Genomic DNA, 13,743 nt, shown 5'->3' on the forward strand with positions numbered 1-13,743 from the left:
GCATTATATGTTGTTTATGAGTTTGACTGATTAGTTGTGGTTTATTGTATATGTCTTGTTTGTGTGGAATTGGGATGAAGTAGATCACCGTTGAGTTTGTAAGGGTGGTCTATAATACTGTTGGATTTATGGGAGATTGGCCCTCCGTGTGTATCTAATGGATTTTGATATGAATTTATAAACAAACCACAGGGTGACCTCTTGTTGGTATGAAAAAGAAAAGAAAGTATAAAAAAATAAAGAGGGCTGGTCAAGTGGGTTGAGACTGGTCGACCATATAAAGGGAATCGGCTCGCTGATGCATATGTTATGAGAGGGCGAGCCGTGTGTGAAGACGGCTCGTTGGACATTTTGGTGACGCCTGACCAATTTCTAGTTGATGTGATTATATGAATGTATTATTATTTGTGATTGTTGTTGCTAGCCATTTGTGTGAATGACTGAATTATCATATCATTAGTCGGAAGACTATATTGATTTATATACGCATTTCTATAATTATATGGAATGAGAGATTTATTTAATCTTACTCATTGAATTTAGGCGCTCACCTTTACCTTAAAAACTTTTCAAGGTTAAAGGAAGTTGAGAAATCCTTTTGAAGGCAACTTAGTTAGGCATCGGAACGGTGAAACCTTTTAGTTAATTACAAGGTCTTTAGAAATGTATTGTAATTATAGAGTAAATGGAATACTATTTGTATACATATTTTATTTATTTATGATTAATCTATATAAATATTGGATAGGTTCCAGGATTCATGTGAACTGTCATTTAATGAATTGGGCCTAAGTTGTGTATATATACAGAACAATGAATCTAGTCTATCGAGGCTTATTATAGGTTTTGGAAGCCTTATGCCAATTCAGATTTTAGTGTCGATCCGCCCATGGTGTTGGATCGTGACACCGGTATAGACTTTCATTTCATTTTTTCTCTTTTTCATGCGCAATGGAGTGAAGTTCTCCCCTTTCTCAGTCTTGTTTTTGTTTGTTGTATTGAAATTTCATCTGGGCATTGGCTGTTTTCGGTTTTCACCAGTTTAATAGGTCATTTGGATTCGACAAATGCATTCCTAGTCTGATTGAACTTAATATTTTTAAAAAAATTTGATGCCTTTAGACATAACTCAATGGCTTTTCAAGAATTTCACTTTTTTCTAGGGTTCTGGACTCAATGAATTGTTTTTATTAGACTTGCCATTTGTTTGGGACCAGATGCAGAATAATGGCTCGAATAAAGAAGCAGGTAGTGACCAGTGTGTTAATTTGTCCTTGGTTGAGCTCGACCTCGAGAAGCAGGACGACCCCGAGTTGTTACAGCAAGAGGCCAGTGGCGGTGTCTTAATAGGGGATTCTACTCTTTGTGCTAATTCCACTATTCTAACCGTTCTGGTACCTAATGCTGAGTCTCATGCGATTCACGTGGACCCTGCTAAGGAGGAATTGCCCAGTGTGGAGTCTCCAAAAAAGGGATACTTGTCGAGGACTGCAAGCTCTCACGAGCAGTGCAGGTATGCCTCTCGTACTTCTGATAGATCTTGCTTTTTAAGGAACTGCATTCCTCATTCCTTACTTTGCTCGTTTGCTCTGACATGACGAAAGATGCACCTTGTCTATCACGGACTTGTAAAATTTGTCTTTTGCTTGATATTTTTCCATCATATATTATATGCGTTAGTTTCTTTAATTAAGAGTGCCATATGTTAAGTCTTTCATTATTTGATAAGAAGTCTACAGCTCTTCTATAGGCAATGAAGCAAAACAGAACCTTGATAAAGGCACCACCAAAGGTTTAACAGTTGGAATAACCTAGAGTACTTCATATGCTATTCTTACAGAGTTTGTCAGCAGGAGAAGGAAGAAGTTCTCATAGAACTAGGATGCAAATGCAAAGGCGGTCTTGCAAAAGCCCACTGGTCATGTATAGACACTTGGTTTCGTACAAGAGGATCAAACAAATGTGAGATATGCCAGTAAGTCATTTGCCATGTGTATTCATGCTTTGAAATAGATATGGCCTTGAAGAATGTCTTAATTTGTGTCATTTATTTATTTATTTGCAGAGAGGTAGCTGCAAATGTGTCACATCCAGAATCTCAGCCAAGCGTAGGTATTTTTTTACCAGGTGTCCCATAGATTATAAGGCCTCAATAATTTGATCTTGTCTAAATTGGATAAAATATTTAAGCTTGAGGGTTTTGGGATGTGATGCTAGCCATATCTCTTTGTGAATCTGCCTTAGATTAGATGGCTTGTAACATGGGCTTGCAAAATCATGTCACAGTAGTGCTGGGTGTCAAGCTAAGAGGCGTGTTCTTAAAAACTGGGAAAAGAAAAACTGGGAAAAGGAAATTATAGCGTGTGAAAGCTTTCTGTATAGAAATTGGCACATTCCTGAGCCATTTTCCACCCTGGCTTTTGTTAATGCACGAGCATTACTTGATGGCCATAAATTTGTGAAAAACTAAAGCCAAGTTGTAGGATGAATTTATTGTTGGGTGTGGATAAATTATTGCATTCTGAGTTTTTTTCCTTTGTGTTTTATGGGCCAGACAAACTACTGGGTGTGGAGGGTTGACCCAAACTTTAGAACACGGGATCCTGAAAGGGTAAGGAGGTTATGTATGCTTATGCTTATGTGTTTGACGAATAAAATATTCAATGTGATGTTTTCCTTCATTTTCGATGTAGGGTTGTTTTAGTCCACTTTGGGTAGCGTTCTCAATTCTTATTGGCGGTCTGTTATTGGATCTGCTGATATCCATTACCCTTGGGGTTTCTGCCCTGCCTGTTAACATCATAATTGGTAATCGAACTTCTTAGTCTTTTTGAAATACAAATCCTCTTATTACTAAATGGAGAATATGCTTGATAATATTGAACTAAGAGGCTTTCTGCAGGTGTTATTGTGGTGCTTGGACTTGGAACTGCGCTTCGGCTAGCCCTGGAATTCTGCCATGAATGGAGTTTCAGAAGAGTAGTTCAAAGGTTGGATGCTAATGTGAATCTTGGTTACCATCCTGCTTTGTAGGTAAATCTGTATAGATCTCTTAACTTACTGTTCATTGTATATAAGCATTCAGCTTGCAGTTTTATTTTGTTTGTGGGGTTCATTGCTGCTTTAGCATATTCAGTTTTGGTATACCCATGTTGTTAGGGAACTTCATTTTCCTTTCAAAGAATTCAAAATTCATTCAGTTGAATTTAAAATGGCTCGAAGTTAGCTGTCTTATGATATTCAGGTATATGCCCTGGGTTTGGACAGTTATTTGGTTATAAATAATCCTAAACGTGTTTGTCTGCTGTTTCAAATTTTGGTTTGCTCTACTACATCCATATTGTGATGGATATTTTGTCATGTTGGTTACTGATTCAAAGACGTTATGCATAATGCATTAGTATACTTCTTGGTTAAGGCCTGCAAGACGGGTGGTTTGGTTCTTGGACCAATTGGTGAATTTTTAGATAATATGGAAATAGTTTGGTCTTTTGTGTTTTCAAATCTTTTACAAGTAGTGACAGCTGAAAATCATAGACATTTGAAGTAGTAGAGGCGTCTAGAATGAATTGCACTGTTGCCAGAACTATGGCAGCTGCATCTGCAACTCGCACATATATGGACGTTTAAACCATTTCCAAGCTGTCTTTGTACAAGATTAGTAATTACTAATGAGCAATTTGTAGGGGATGGGCATGTGCCAGCGAGCAGAGCAGAATTTCATGATGGCTACACCTGGTCTAGTTGTGTCTTGTGTGGAATAAGAAAGTTTATGGAAATCTGACATTTTCTGGTTGTTTCGAGTTATTAGATGCTCAAGCTTTCAACTAAAGAATACTATTGTTCTCATTTCTACATTGCAGAACTTTTTTACTATTCTCAATCTTTCACCAAGCACATTTGCTTATCATCTATACCATATTGAAGAACGCTTATTAATTTCCTGGTTTTGCAATGCCTTGTCAATTTTTTGGAGTCTTTGAAAGATCGTGTTCTTTCTTGATTCATTATGTGCTTGGTTTTCCATGGTAATAAGTGTTAGAAGCTGAAGATGGCAATGGAAGAGGAGATGCGAACTACTATAGAAGTACAAGTGTTAGAAGCTGAAGATGGCACTGAAAAAGGAGATGCAAACTATTAGAGTAGTCTAGTGCTCTATAGGACTGCGCATAAACCTGGAAAGGGAGGAAAAGGTGGAGAGTTGAGAGAGATGCAAGATGCTTCGTTGGGCTAGAAATTTATAGGGATACCTGTACATTATTATCTCAATAAAATAACTTATTTATTTTAAATCATTTTAAAAATCAAATCAAAGCTTATTATTTTGGTAATTAGAAAAATTTGTAAAACTTTATTTATATTTTGGTTTTGAAATTCTTTCATATTGTGTTAGACCAAATGCATCTTAATCAATGATAACCGCTATTAGTAGTTGGCGACGGCTACAATTTTAATTTTTTATGAATTTTTTTGTATACTTTTAATTTAAAATATTTTTAAAATCTTGTAGTTGTATGTGAAAATTTGTAATAAATTTCTATTTTAATATTTCATTCAAGCAGCAAAAAATACATATTTTTAAGAAAAAAAAATTCCTTGAGTCTGAAAATGTTTTTTAAAAAATATTTTTCTTTCAAAAATAAAAATATCCTTGTTGCAGGATTAAATTTCGGTTAGGGGGAAGAGTTTTCGGAAAAAACATTCAGACTCAAGAAAGTTTTAATTTATTTTTCTTTCAAAAATAAAGGAAATACTTATTTCAAAAATGAACAAGGTACGTGGGAAAATGGAAACCGTATAAAATCATTTGTTTTCCATCGAAGATCGTGTGTTCACACTTGTGGGAACAATACATAGTATGTAAGAAGAAAACGAAGATCCAGAGTTAGCCAGCTCGGCGTATGACCATTGCGAGGTCCCGTGGCCCACATTTAACCCGGTTATCACTTACCAAACATCAAGAAAAGAAATTATCCTAGGCGGTCATTCCCTTTCTGCCAATCAGATGTCACCACTACATGATATTTTGTCGTCGTGTCGTAAACCTATAGGCTGAAAATAAATTAGTCACTGAAAAGGAGTGCATGGGTATATGATTGAAAGTTAAGGTCTAAAAGACCGCGAAGGTAAGGAAAGGGAAGGAGGAGAGCTTTAAAAGCGAAAGCCGACAGGTAAGCGTGTGTTCTTCTTCGTACAACAAAAATCTAAATTGCTTCTCTCGATCCATTTTCACTTAGCTGTGACTACTGAGAACATTTGAATCAGGAAAACGGTAAATGGCTGTTCTGTCCATGGAGTCACTGCCGCTGGGGTTTAGATTCAGGCCGACCGATGAAGAGCTCGTAAACCATTACCTGAGGCTCAAAATCAACGGCCGCAATTCTGAGGTCGAGGTCATTCCCGAAGTCGATATTTGCAAATGGGAGCCCTGGGATTTGCCTGGTTCGAATTTCATGCTACTTGCTGTTTTAATAATTATAATTTTTCTATTAATTATTTTTTATATAAAACTGAAAAGAAAGGATAAATAATTTCTTTTCCTACCTGAATCTTCGATCAATTTCCTTTCCTTTCCTTTCCTTTATTCCTCATGAATAATTCTTCTTCTTCTTCTTATTTTTTACATCTGTCGGTTTCCTTAATCTGCAAGATTCCTCTCTAATTTGACTAATTTTGAACTTTAGGGTTTGTGTATTACTAGTATCATTGACTAATTTGAACTTTAGGGTTGGTAGTATAATCTCTAATGCTAGCTTTATTTGGGATTAGAGCTATCGGTAATAAAGACGGATGATCCTGAATGGTTCTTCTTCTGCCCGCGTGACCGGAAGTATCCCAACGGTCAACGGTCTAACAGAGCGACGGATGCTGGCTACTGGAAAGCAACAGGCAAGGATCGCACCATCAAATCTCGAAAGTCAGGCTCCAATCCTATCTCAATTGGCATGAAGAAGACCTTAGTTTTCTATCGAGGCCGTGCTCCAAAGGGCGAGCGCACCAACTGGATTATGCACGAGTACCGCCCTACTCTTAAAGATCTTGATGGCTCTGCCCCTGGCCAGGTTCTCCTCTACTTCTTTGCTCCAAAGTATACTGTCAAATTGGTTGCAGAGCATGCCTACCTTACATTCTTTTCAGCACATAGCTATGTTGTGTCTATATTTTGCTATTGTGTTTCTTTGCACTATGTTTCTCATCTGATCTCACATTCGTAGTTTGGGTGTTGCTCTCTGTTGAGTAGAGTAGTATGGTGGTTGGTGCTCTTAGAGTTTCTCAAGTGTTTACTGTTGATCTCCATCTAGACATTTTTAAAGTGTCATTCTCGTCTATTTATTACTCTTCAACAACAATGTTATGTAACTTTATCAAAAAATTTGCTGAGAGAGGGCTAGATATGGCGTTGCTAACAAATTATATACCAGTACATTGAAGTAGATGAGGTTATTGTGTTTTTCTTTCCAAAAAAAGAAAAAGAAATCAATTTCTAATTTTACCTCATGGTCTTGATGCTTCTATATATTTATAACTGTTTACGTTATATACTATACATATATTTATCTAATGCAATGCTGTTAATACGTTCAACTCATTCAGTTCCTCACTTCACCTGGTACAGAGTGCTTTTGTCCTATTTCGCTTGTTTCGAAAGCCAGAAGAAAAGACCGATACTGTAAAATATGATGAAGTAGAGCAAACTGGATATTCCCCTACCACTTCTAAGTCCTCCCCTGATGACACATCATCAGATTTAGTTCAAGAAACAGCAACATCTGCTGTGCAGGTAGGCAAACAATCTGAAGGCATAGCTAAGTGGCTGATAGATGAAGCAGACAACATGACCCCTAGTGTGGCAGCACCTGTTGATAGCAGCTGCAATAGTCATTCAGATGTTGAAGATCATGCAGCAGAAGCAATAGATATGGTGGTGAGAACTGGATTATTGTGTTTTTGGCATTTTTTGTTTTCCACCTTATACAAGATAATCATAATGAAAATACTTGGTGTTCTGAGAGTGCATCTTTTTTAATTGTTCTTTCCCCACCTTTTATTTTAGGTACATCCACCATCTGAGGAAAATTCTCATAGATATGAACCCACATCTGGTGATATTGATTGCAAAGTGTTCTCCCCAGTGCAATCACACATTCATGCAGACCTACCGTATTACATGGATTCCCCGTATGCTTGTGACTTTGGCAATGATCAGAATGGCTTCCGTTTTCAGGATGGTGCTAGTGAACCTGATGTCTCCTTAACAGAGTTGTTGGGTGAGGTATTCAACAACAATGATGACTGTTCTGGTGAAGAATTGACCAATCAACAGAACCCAGCTATTGGAAGCAACACTCATTTGGCTAGTCATATGCTGCTAGGAAACTTTCATGTTAAGGATAATGGTGTATATAATGAACCTGACACAGATCATTTTCAAGTCCTGGTAATGATACAGTCTTTTGATGGTTTTTTTAAGTACTATGCTTACCTACTGGTTCTTGTTCAGCTTGTGTGGCTTTTAGAAAGTTGAATTACATGATTGTTCGTAATTTTACTTTTGTTGTATGGTAATTTAAGGTACTTAACACAGTTGATTTGATCAGCTATTCAACACAAATTCACAGTCTTAAACCAATTTAGTTCATTTGATAGCTATTGAAGAAAATTTAATACATTTGAAACTGAACTAGTTTTATTGTCCATCTACTGTTCTACTCTAGAATAAAAAAGAAATGGGAACCTCATTATGTTTTTATAACAAGGAGCTGTTACAGATGCAATCTTCATTTGGACCTTGGGGAGCTCAGGCATCATCCTTCGACGGAGAACTTGGAGGGAGGAATATTTGTGGCCTTGGAAATAACTCTATTGTGCAAGATGCTCCATCCGCTTTTGGAGCATTAAATAGTATGGAAGAATCAAGCAGCTTAATGAATCCTGTATATCCTGGCAGTGCTGTCACTGGAACAGGAATCAAGATCAGAACCCGCCAGCCTCAGATGCGTCCATATGCAGATAGCTTTGCTGCTCAGGGTACTGCTCCAAGAAGACTCCGTTTGAAGATGGAATATTCTACTGGTTCTTGTGGAAACATGGTGGAGAGAGATGCAAGTCACGAAGAAGATGAAGAAGTAGAATCAGCTATAACTGAGGTAAGTGTCATCAAGTGCTACAATGTGAAACCTCCTTTGAGATTTATATTCTTCAATTTCTAAGCCTATGATATATGATTTGATGCAGGCTAGAGATGCAGAACATAATCCTTCATCGGATGAGTTGGTGAAGGAAAATCAACTCCTGAACTCTGACAAGAAGAGAGAAATCAACAAGGAAGCTTCTTCAAATTTGAGGTTAAGAGTGAAACGGGATGATAATTTTGACAGCAGTGAGACAGGGTCCTCAAGAATTCCAGATGCAGCTCCTGCAAAGAGCAGCCATGGTTCATCACCAGTTTATTTATTGAGGGTTTTGCTAGTCCTTATCTTGTTTGTCGTTCTTGTTGGAATCTGTAAATGTCTTGGATCATGATAATTTACTCTGAACATATGCCAGTGCAGATAAATAGATTAGAGTATCGTTAATTGATAAGGAGGGGTTAGCATTATGGATTGGGGCATAAGTTGCTTGAGGGTGCAGTGTGTGAAATATTGGATAACCTTTATGTATAACGAGCAGTCGATATTAGCTTAGCTTATAGAAAATGTGCAATGATGTCTTTGTTCCTGAACAACAAGTAATTACCAGCGATGCTATTGTTAGGATTAGGACGTTGTTAATGCTGCTGACCTCTGTTCCTGGAACTCCTGATAAGACAAACTACAAGTCGATTTACTTTTCGATCAAAAGCTAACTATTAGCAATTTAATTGCTAAACATAATTTTGCTACGATTGGCAGGTAGGGTTAAAGAATTATTTCCAGTCCAAGGTCTCTTCTCTCTCGAGTTCTCAATATACAGTTTAAGCCATCGAAAAGATTATGAGAATTCCTTGTTTTGAGAATGTTGTGGTTGGATAAGGTCAATTTTTTATGCATCAGAAAGAAAAGTCATTTGTTTATTTATTAGTGTGTTGTGCAATGATTTTTAACCTAACCAAATTAAATAAATTTACAAAGTGAGCACTGGAGTGGATCGGAGGTAACAAGTGGACGAAGATTGAAGAGGACTGGATAAGGATTAGGATTTCGGAGGGAGCCAAATAATAAAAAAACAAAAGGGTCCAGAAGAATCTAAAACCAGCACAGGATATCATTGTTCAATGACTTTTTGGCCGCCACGTAGCAGCCTAGCCCATTGGAAAAAAAAAGGAAATTAAGCGGCTTTTGTTATTGTTGCTGAGGCGCCGTGGTATGCCCCAATTCTATCTTCTTCAAAGTCCCCATATAAAAAATAGTTAAAAGAGAGAGAACTAGAAAGGAAGCACAGTGGCTGTTAAGATACATAATAAAATCCTTCGATTTGACAGATTCCGCAGAGAAGGAGATCTATACTCTAAAGAGGAGTAAAAGAAAGAATATGATACTAGTGGCCATAGTTGCAGAGCTGCTGGAGGAGTACACGGCGGTACTGGCAAGGATGCTGGAGCACATGTTTAATGAAGCCCCTTTCCCAAGGCGGATTCGTTTCCTCATTCTGCGCAGCCTGCCTTTCGCTTCTTCCTCACACCCTCCTCCTTTAATTCGAGGTCCTGCTTCAGCTTAATTACAATGTTTTGAATTCCGGTTCTGTGTACATATTTGGAGGATTTTGTTTCTCTGTACTAGTTTGTTTGATTTGATTAGATTAATGTTCTTCAATCTTCAATATTTGTTTGATTTAATTTTACTTTTAGCCTTTAGCTGAAATCAATCAAACAGTCGATTCAATTAATTAAGTTATCATTTTCCAGAAGTGACACGTGGCCTCGTTAGAAGAGTGTAGAAGCCTTTCTTTGGATATTTATTTTTAGTACGACTTAAAAGAAAGCAATTTTTTTATCAAGAAGATGATAAAACAATGCAGCGTTGGCATGTGGAGATGTTGGGGTGAGGATGGGCCGTCAAGCCGATGGTTTCATTCGCATAAATTCAAGCATTCTTCTGCATCTACATGTCCAATGTGTTTTTCTTAGTTAAAAACTACGTCGGATCAAGTAAGCCTATTTAACTCAAAAAATGAGAATTAAAGTTAAAAAAAAAAAAAATTTAGACTAAAAAAATTGAAGACTATTTTTCTTTAGAAAAAAACAAAGATGTCGTGTGTGTATACTATAGTTTCAATTGCGTAACAAATACATGACAAATGTTATAAGATAAGAAAAATAATTTAAAATTTATTTTGAAATAATGAATTTGATATTACATAATTACTCATCTTTAAAACTTTTATTTTTTATAATTATATTGGAAACATTATTTTTACAATTAAATAATTACGAATAAAAAATTAGATTCACCAAAATGAAAAATAAATAATTTTTAGTTAATTTAAAATCGAATGATTTATATTTAAATGTTTTGAATTTAATGGTGAAAAAAAGAATTTTATACCAATAGAGAAGTACAAAGTTTGTATTTGTACTAAGAATTTTATTTTTCTAATAATGGTAATGCCAATTGAAAATTACGGGTGATTAATTAAATGGATAAATCAAGCAAATTGCAAGGGAATAATTAACTTCCTGTTTCCTCTTTAATTGATGGAAGAATAATACCCTAACTAATAATGAATTAGAATTCAATGGTTCTGAATGACAAGTATTAATAGTTAATTGTTAAACTAATCAAGCAGTGAAATGAATATGAAGATCGATGATTCTCCCAATTGCAATTTGATGCTGTTTGCACTTACATACAAACCAGAAATTAAGGTTCTCTTTCCCAAGTCCTAGCTAGCTGGTAAAAACTATCACTCCATCCGACAATACCTTAATAAATATGAATAAATAAATTTGTGTGAAATGAGATTTTGCAAAATCCATAAATGAATTTTGTAGTACTCTGGACTTTACAGAAGATTTACTATTTTATGAAATTATGAATTTAATAACGGTATACACCTGTCCAATCTCCAAATTAGTAATAATTTTTTTAATATTTAAGTTTCTATATGCAAAATATTAATTTGATGTGTGATTAATATTATTTTTATAATAATAATTTTCATATTTTTAGCTATCGAATTAGTATATTTAATTGATAGAGTGTTCAATAAAATAATTTTACAATTGAAGAAATGGTGAAGTTTTACAAATCACATGTCCAATCGATTAAAGTAAAATTGAGGAATTCTTTTTTAAGCAAAATGAGATTATATACACACAAATAAATATCATGCATGCATGGCGATGGCGTCTGTTGTTTAGCAAGAAAGAAAGAAAGAAGAAAGGTTTTTCAAAGACAGTATAATGGAAAAGAAAGATATAAAGAATATATCATTCCATCACTTTGCATCAAAAACCCATCTTTTCTTTTCATCGATACTAATAATAATCTATTTATATGCTATTGTCACGAGGGAATGATATTCCCCTCATCAGAAGGGTGTCAGCAGCCATATATACATATATAAAAGCTTGACCCACATCTGAAGCATAAGCATTAAAATTAATTACAGATACCATTCCCTCCCTCCAGTTAATTATATATGAAACCATTCAATTAAGAATTTTGCAGTGAGTTAATTTGAGAGCAAGAAAGCTGCTGATATAGAATAGGATTGGACGACAGCTTTGGAATATATTACACATGGAACAATAGGAATAGGAATTGGAATTAAGAAGCGATGCCAATATATATATCCACAAAAAGAATATCTTGTCCATAAATTCAAACCAGTTGCTTTCTATATATTGAAAGGAACCTCTAACTGCTATGGCCACCTTCTTCCAAAGATCATTTAAGTCTATCATATCTGCCATCTCTTACTCTTACTTTCACTTTCGGGACGACCATACACGCATCAGAAACAACAACATGCCAAAGGGCCGACCTCTTTCTTTGCAGGTTTCCTCATAATTTGTGTGTTTATATGTATATCTTTTGTTGGTCGTATCAGAAACTAATTAAACTTTTCATTTCAACTTGCAATCCACCATATCAACATGGAAAAAAAAAAAAAAAAGTAGCAGAGAGTGACCTCTACCTATGAGTCACTGTTCTATTGATCTTCTTTCTTGGTCCTTATTTCTAAACTTGAAGGAATTACTGTCTGATACATATATGTATGTTTGGCAGACTGTGGAGCTGAAAGTAAGGATGTGTTGCAGCGGATGCGAGAGAGTTGTGAGAAATGCAATTCACAAGCTTAGAGGTATATAATTTTTATGGATTAATTAATTTTAGTGCGAAATTTAAATCATGAATTATATAATTAATTAATTAAGAAAAATGAATGAATAGGGGTTGATTCGGTGGAGGTGGACCTAGATATGGAAAAGGTAACGGTGATAGGGTACGTGGATCGAAACAAGGTGCTAAGAGCAGTAAGGAGAGCGGGAAAGAGAGCAGAGTTCTGGCCCTACCCAAATCCCCCATTATACTTCACAAATGCGAATCACTACTTCAAAGACACGGCCAACGAATTCAAAGAAAGCTACAACTACTACAGGCATGGCTACAATGTCGGAGAAAGGCATGGGACCATTCCTGTCACTCAACGGGGCGACGACAAGGTCAGCAACTTGTTCAACGATGACAACGTTAATGCCTGCTGTCTTATGTAATCTTTTTCCATTACATATATATCTACCTTAGTTGTCTTATGTTTAAAAAATATCTGTCTATTTCGCTAGGGCCTTCGTTTTATTTATTTCTCTTTAGTTTGTAACATATTTGTAACATATGTGAATGTGCTTTTTTATATATATATATATATATTTTCTCATTTGTAAACGTGGTGTCGGAATATATTCAATGGAATTATTTAATTACTTTGTATTATTCGAGTCCGGTTTCCAGAAATATATTTAATTACTTTGTAATAAAAATTGCTAGTTAAATTCACAATTAGGTTAAATTTATTAAATAAACTAATTGAAAAGTAATGAGTAAGGCTTATTCATATAAACATTATTAATTGACTCAATTTAATTTATTATATCTATTTTTAAATGTTTCTAATGAAATTGGATTGGATCATATTAGATTGGATCGAATTAGAATGAATGTAACTTTTGTGAAATGTAAAAAGCACGGAATATTGGAGTTATTGTTTATTGAAAAATAGTTTCCTTCGTGTGGAAGGCTATCTACTACTAATAGTATGCTTTTAAAGAAATGGAGATAAGGTTTAGCTAGCTAGTGGGAAGTGGTGTGTGTGGTACTGATGGTGGGACACATTCCTACGACTTGTCAAAGTTCCTTGTGGCGTTATTTTGTGGTTGATTATGTAAATAAAAATTAGTATCATGCCATTTCACTAATTATTTCGTAGGAAAATTTTAAAGGAGAAATAAAATTATTTTAATATAAAATATGGTGCTGATTGCTGAATTTATACATTTGGCTGGATTCTACGGGGGAAAAAAAGGGCATCCTTCTTCTAAAGAGTAAATATGAGAAATTGTATCTTGCAACTGAGAAGGAAAACGCACTTGAACCCCTCTTTCTTTTTTATATAGAATTATCTTTATATTTCCTTTTCAATTTACTTTATCATTCTTCTCAAAGTTCTCCTGTATTTAACTTGGTTGAATTGATTTTGGATTAATCCAGTAATTATAAATTTTATTACAAACTTATTCAGTAATTATAATTTTACTTTAACTCG

General features: G+C 35.3%; 4 protein-coding genes across 8 annotated transcripts; all 4 read left to right on the plus strand.

Moving 5' to 3' along the window:
- The first annotated feature begins 759 nt into the window (after positions 1-759).
- On the plus strand, positions 760-4,292 carry LOC105645555 (RING/U-box superfamily protein). Of its 4 annotated transcripts, none has more exons than XM_037635524.2 (8): positions 760-911; positions 1,218-1,513; positions 1,841-1,975; positions 2,066-2,108; positions 2,555-2,611; positions 2,694-2,808; positions 2,903-3,033; positions 3,687-4,292. In XM_037635524.2, the coding sequence occupies exons 1-7, from the start codon at positions 858-860 to the stop codon at positions 3,031-3,033; spliced, it is 831 nt and encodes a 276-aa protein (XP_037491452.1). In that variant the 5' UTR covers positions 760-857; the 3' UTR covers positions 3,687-4,292. The 4 variants fall into 4 exon arrangements, with proteins under 4 accessions (XP_037491452.1, XP_037491453.1, XP_020539711.1 ...); XM_037635525.2 differs by having other exon boundaries at positions 3,864-4,292; XM_020684052.3 differs by having other exon boundaries at positions 2,903-2,990; positions 4,037-4,292.
- A 712-nt stretch (positions 4,293-5,004) lies between these two features.
- On the plus strand, positions 5,005-8,696 carry LOC105645554 (protein NTM1-like 9). 2 transcript variants are annotated; one of them, XM_012231172.4, is made up of 7 exons: positions 5,005-5,171; positions 5,266-5,442; positions 5,770-6,062; positions 6,617-6,925; positions 7,055-7,438; positions 7,758-8,147; positions 8,236-8,696. In XM_012231172.4, the coding sequence occupies exons 2-7, from the start codon at positions 5,277-5,279 to the stop codon at positions 8,521-8,523; spliced, it is 1,830 nt and encodes a 609-aa protein (XP_012086562.1). In that variant the 5' UTR covers positions 5,005-5,171; positions 5,266-5,276; the 3' UTR covers positions 8,524-8,696. The 2 variants fall into 2 exon arrangements, with proteins under 2 accessions (XP_012086562.1, XP_089576290.1); XM_089720164.1 differs by having other exon boundaries at positions 5,019-5,171; positions 7,770-8,147.
- A 153-nt stretch (positions 8,697-8,849) lies between these two features.
- On the plus strand, positions 8,850-9,798 carry LOC105645553 (uncharacterized). Its single transcript, XM_012231171.4, has one exon. It carries the CDS (start codon positions 9,511-9,513, stop codon positions 9,694-9,696), a length of 186 nt encoding a protein of 61 aa, XP_012086561.1. The 5' UTR covers positions 8,850-9,510; the 3' UTR covers positions 9,697-9,798.
- A 2,019-nt stretch (positions 9,799-11,817) lies between these two features.
- LOC105645552 (heavy metal-associated isoprenylated plant protein 30) lies at positions 11,818-12,866 on the plus strand. Its single transcript, XM_012231170.4, has 3 exons — positions 11,818-11,978; positions 12,210-12,285; positions 12,375-12,866. Exons 1-3 carry the CDS (start codon positions 11,847-11,849, stop codon positions 12,695-12,697), a joined length of 531 nt encoding a protein of 176 aa, XP_012086560.1. The 5' UTR covers positions 11,818-11,846; the 3' UTR covers positions 12,698-12,866.
- The last annotated feature ends 877 nt before the right edge of the window (positions 12,867-13,743 follow it).

Source organism: Jatropha curcas, chromosome 4, assembly GCF_041381405.1.
Source record: "Jatropha curcas cultivar XTBG-Jc1 chromosome 4, XTBG_Jcur_1.0, whole genome shotgun sequence".
NCBI lineage: Eukaryota > Viridiplantae > Streptophyta > Magnoliopsida > Malpighiales > Euphorbiaceae > Jatropha > Jatropha curcas.